General features: G+C 35.0%; 1 protein-coding gene across 1 annotated transcript; it reads left to right on the forward strand.

The window, feature by feature from the left end:
• The first annotated feature begins 701 nt into the window (after window positions 1–701).
• LOC144441901 (bcl-2-related ovarian killer protein-like) lies at window positions 702–2376 on the forward strand. Its single transcript, XM_078131155.1, has 2 exons — window positions 702–1179; window positions 2260–2376. Exons 1-2 carry the CDS (start codon window positions 718–720, stop codon window positions 2374–2376), a joined length of 579 nt encoding a protein of 192 aa, XP_077987281.1. The 5' UTR covers window positions 702–717.
• Window positions 2377–5675: the final 3299 nt, after the last annotated feature.

Here is a 5675-nt window from a genome sequence, read left to right on the forward strand (position 1 = left end):
TAAACAAAAACTGCAATCACCATGTATATAGTAATTCAACTATAAATCTTTATAAGCTTCTATTTTAATTTAAAAAATTATTTAAAAAATTTAATTACATCAATATCAAACTTCGCATCAATGCTGTGTTCGGTGACCCAGTGATAAATCTGACTCTACCTACCTCAAATTCATCCAACAGCTCCCCCATGGAGATTCTAAGCTATTAAAAGGTTCGGTTCAAGTTATCATCTATATTTACTAAAATTTACATGTACCATGCTGTTGTCCTGTTTCTCTCCCCCCCCCCCCCGGTAAAAAAATGTATAAATTACCTATCCCCCCTCAGATTTCTCTTTTTTCACATACCCCCCTCCCCCACATGAAATGCATAATACCGCTTTAAATAACAACGGGATCGGGTACGGGTGTTTAAGAATAATCATAAGTAAGACAACAAATACAAAATATCAAAATAATATTTGTTATATCATAAGATATTATATGGTTATCAATAATTGAAGAAAGCTGGGTCTGATGAGCACACTGATAAAGAATGTCGTGTAAAATCAACAGCAATGTTATAATTATGTATTAATTATACAGCGTCTTGGGAGTGACCTAAACATGACCTTGTATGACCTTAGGCAAAGCGGCACCGAATCGTCCCCGGTTTCTATGGTAATGGAAATGCTGACGACATTCCAAGACTATGTAACTAGTCTAAAGAATCGGCCTATGTTTCAGCATAGTCCCAAAGACGAAGATGACGTTGTTGATCAGTCCGTGACACTTGTTAGGGAATATATTAACTACAAACTTTCCCACAGTGGACTTGTCAACAAACATGGAGTTCCCATCGATTTGGACGATCTGTCTGACGTGTCATCTCACATTATTGTAACTGGTATGCAGTTAGAGTCATTTCATCCAAACATCTACAAAGACGTTTGCCGAAAATTACACGTTAGTTTGACGTCAGAAACCGTCGTGACCGATGCTTTCAATGAAGTTGCCAATGAATTGTTCCGTACTGGCATTACCTGGCCTCGTATAGTTTCTCTGTTTGCATTTGTTGCATGTCTGGCGAGCGAGTGTGTTCAACAGTTTCACCCGGATTTTGTGCACACAATTGTTGATAATTTCAAAGACTTTATGGAGAAACGATTGGCCGCCTGGATATTGGAGAGAGGTGGATGGGTATGGTGTTATATTTTGTATTCCTAAGAAACGAGTATATAATAATAAGAATATCAATGTGATTGTCCAATTTTTCTGGATGAACTTTGACCTCCATTTATTACAGTCTAGTGCTGTGATGTTAATGACAGGGGAATTTATCAAATTGACCACTGTATTCAATATTAAATGCACGATGAAAAAAATATAAACTAGTGACAGAAATACCACAGGGGTCAGGTTTAGTTTTGTTTACAAAACCAAACAAACAACATGATAAACACTATCAAACATGAACGACTGAGTATTTACATACCAATATTAAGAGTGTATCCATGTAATAAGAATTACAACGTTTTCCTAAATGTGAAAGAATCACTATGTACATACCCATATCCATAGTGACATCAAAAATTTCACATATGGGAAAACATATTGTAGTTCATGTTTCATAGAAACCAGTGTTCCCTCTAAGTTTTTTGAGTGTGGGCAACTTAAGGAGAAGGGGGGGGGGGGGAATGGAAAGGGTGATATGGCGGCCGAGCTTACATGGCCTTGGGGGGATTGTCCATAAGGAGGATATCCCCTTCTGTCTGAAGGCAGGAAGCAAAATCATATGTTTATGTACAATATGAAGCTAACATTTTTTACCTGTTCTTGGATGCTGAATAGAGAGAAATAAAACTCTATGACAACGTTTCATTTAATCATTAATTATACTTTACTTGTATATCACCGCGTCAGTGCAGTAAGGATGTATCTGCCTATACAATTGCATAGCAGATATGACCTTACGGTACTGACATGACGAAATTATATTTTCTGCTTCATTCTTGTGCAAAACATGGACCTTGTGTAAGTAGAGCACAAATAAACCTTAGTGGGAACACTGATGGAAACATTGCTAATATTTATACATAATTACTCATGTGTTTATCTGTATTTATGTGCTGTTGTTGATGTTATTGTTTATTTTGTATTGTTCTGTGTTTTCATAAACATAACTAACTAAACTTAAGCCCTGTGGAAATACCAACAATGTATTAATGTATGCAATTAAATTGATCACACTTGTATTTTCCCTCTTCTTGTTGTTTGCAGATGAACGTTGTCACAACCATGGATGGATTTCGATACAACAAGTTATTGCGTCTCAATACATTGATAGGTGGCATTGTTGGATTTGTAGTCGGTTTTCTTATAACTGGTACAACCTAATAAGAAAGTTATCTATACACTCACAGTCAACTATTATTAACCTTGCTGTATTGTAGAAAGTGTGTTGACCATAGTCTAGTTCCTATACGATACAAGTTATGATTACTACAATCATCTCCACTCACTATGTCTAGTCAAAGTCATTACTCTACCCCAACAGCATTCATATAAACGTGATGACATTATTGCACCCTACATGATTTTAGTTTAGTACAGCTGTACTAATTGAATATTAATGAGCTATTTTCTGAATGAAGTAAACCAATAGGGAACTTGCAACCCCGCCATGTTGAATCTTGCATATTGGGAAATGTGATATTAAATACTACCCAATTTAATTGTAAACAATAATGTTACATTGTTGGTAACCACAAATAATCAATTCATAGTTACCTTGACCATTGCGGGAGGTTTATTTTTATCAGTAGCTCCAGGTTAGGTAATATGATAACCACAGATAATCATGTAGTCCTTTGCATCTGAGCATGCTCAGTCTGGATTGCAAGTTCCCTATTACAACTGCCTGTCAATTTGTATTGGATTACTACTGACATGTGCCATTTACCCTTTGCCTGGCAAATATATTATGATTATGCCATACACAAGCCAAGTTGAACAAAAAATATGGAATTTATACCCTGGTCATTCTACATCACATAACGCAAGCTGTGTCACGACAACGTGTGTCTACTTCACTGGTTTTGCTGTGGTTAAAATATGAGACAAAAGTCCAAATTGTCACTACTTTCCATGGTTTTTCTTTGATATCACTGACACTAATATAATTATATTGTTCCCCGCAATATTGTTCTTCATTAAGCTGGAAAATACAGGTAACCTAAGGGTTTTGTCACAACAAGTCGCTAGACTCATAGTGACAAAGCCCCTTAGGCCACTCATATTTTCCTTGCTGAATGAAGAACAATATTGAGGAATGGTATCTACTTAGATAAGATATGAAGAATCTTGTACTTCATGAAAGAAATAATGAATAATTTATATGTTACATATGTGTAGATATTAGTTAAGTGTAAATACATCAAAAGAACAAAGTTTATTCTATAAACATGTTTTTAATCCTGTCAGTTTTCAATATACATGGTCTTCTATCAAGGACAACAATCATAATTGGTACTTAATATTTATTCACTTTAGGAAATAAAAGCATTTTCATAAACCTTGGCTTCTGGAAAGTCATTTCATGATGTTACAACACTTACAGTATGCGTGGATTGCCAAGAATCACAGGTTTCAAAGTTGTTCACTGTTCAGTGGGGTCCTTGCCATTGGCATTGATTGCATATGTCAAATATTTAGGTCAATGCACCTATCTTTATAACCAAGAGTGCATGTATAAATGATTACAAATTATGGTCACCTCCTTCAATAGGTTTTCCCTATTGCGATGGTCCTTGAGCGAATATGCCCATTGTCACACGTGGTGCATATATAATAAACAAAAGAAAACCCACACTGTGGCTAGAGGGCGACATTCATTATAGGTAATCAAGCGAATGCGTACACATGTAATCGTCAAGATTTTACAGGCCCTTTCGATGTATGTGCACCCTTGTATGTTATATATACTAGTAAGTATAGAGATTGAATCTGTAGCAGCAGGATTCGCATGATATTTTCCTTTTAAAAAACCTGCAATCTAAGCAATCATGTCCATACATGCAGATATACAACGTACGAAACTATTAAGAATGTGTTTGAGTTATTACCCATATCTCCAAAGGCATGCGGGTAGGATTTAACCAAAAAATAATACAATAAAACGAAAATTATTTATGACATTATTAATTATGAAAATTAGAAATGAAAATTGTAAGACAACCACATTCTCCAACTACTGCATAAGGCTTATGGTGTGCGGATTACAACAACAGAAAATAGAAAGAAAAAAAAATATATATGTGTAATATTGTCAAATAAGAGAGGTTATATATATATATATAACTCGGTGAGTATCAAACTGCTAAGACAGTGCTCTATACCGCAGTGGCAGAGCGTAATAGTTTTGGTAGTACTGGAACTCTTTCTTGGGTGTAACTCGGAGTTTCACGCATATTGCGATCATCAGACACAGATATATATATATATATATATATATATATATATATATATATATATATATATATATATATATATATATATATATATATATATATATATATATATATACCTATTCAACATGTACAATTATTTTGTTTTGTTTGTTTTTACCTCTTGCACTTGCACCGACAAAGAATTTTGCCAAAACCAGATCAAATTAAAATTTGTCATGATGTTTTTACATGTATTCAAAAAGATCGCATTGCGTACTTTCATACTTATGGTAATGTAGAGGTAATGTAGTTAATAAAGTTATTCGGTTTCCAGTTAGGCTTTCGCCCTCAAGACTAACAACAATGGTTTCTTTACATTGGCAACGATGAGGCAGGATATTCTGAAAATAGCCCCTTTCCAGGAATTCTGGCTCTAAAAATAAGTTGATCCTAAAGGATTCACGATGTCAAATCTTACCTCCACGTCATTCCTCGCCATGTTGCTAAGGTGATATTTCCTACCAGCTTGATGTAAACTGCCGTGTAAACGTTTACACAATGTTAACAGTTTTTAAATTCTGGGACTATAAGAATGTTTTCTGGTGATTGATCGCAAAGAAAAAAATTCTCAAGTTTAAATGTTGCGTGCGATACCATTAAAAAATTTTTGTCACTATGATAAATCACAGTATTCAAGGCACTATGTCAGGTCATTATTCTCAGTAATTTCATTTGATTTGATGGTAGTGTTTTGTTTTGTTTCTACATTTACATATATAGTATAATAAACGTAACCCCTGACAAGAATCTTTATGTGCCGCCGCCTACGTCGGCGCCATGGACTCATAATCCTGTCATTTGACATTTACAGCTATAGTTTCCATAATTGCAACACAATCACAACATTTTTTTAGTTCATACCCTAGAAGGATATTTTTTTCTGTATTCAATCTGTGAGCATTGTTTTGCCACTTTCTGCCTGCAGACAAATGAACGAAGCCAGTGTGGCAGACAGATAGAATAGAGACAGAAAGAGAGACAGGTAGAAATTTAAACAAAACTATTATTCAGTTGAAATAAGAATCACTGTCGCATACTAAGTAGAAACAGACATAGCACAACATTTTCCTAGTCTGGCGCCAACTATACTCAGATAATGAGAACTCGAAGTATATGCAACAGCCATGCCTCAGGAAACGAGTCGTAGGCCTACACATATACCGTCCCGTATCCATGATATCATTTATG

This window comes from Glandiceps talaboti, chromosome 11 (genome assembly GCF_964340395.1).
Source record: "Glandiceps talaboti chromosome 11, keGlaTala1.1, whole genome shotgun sequence".
Lineage (NCBI taxonomy): Eukaryota > Metazoa > Hemichordata > Enteropneusta > Spengelidae > Glandiceps > Glandiceps talaboti.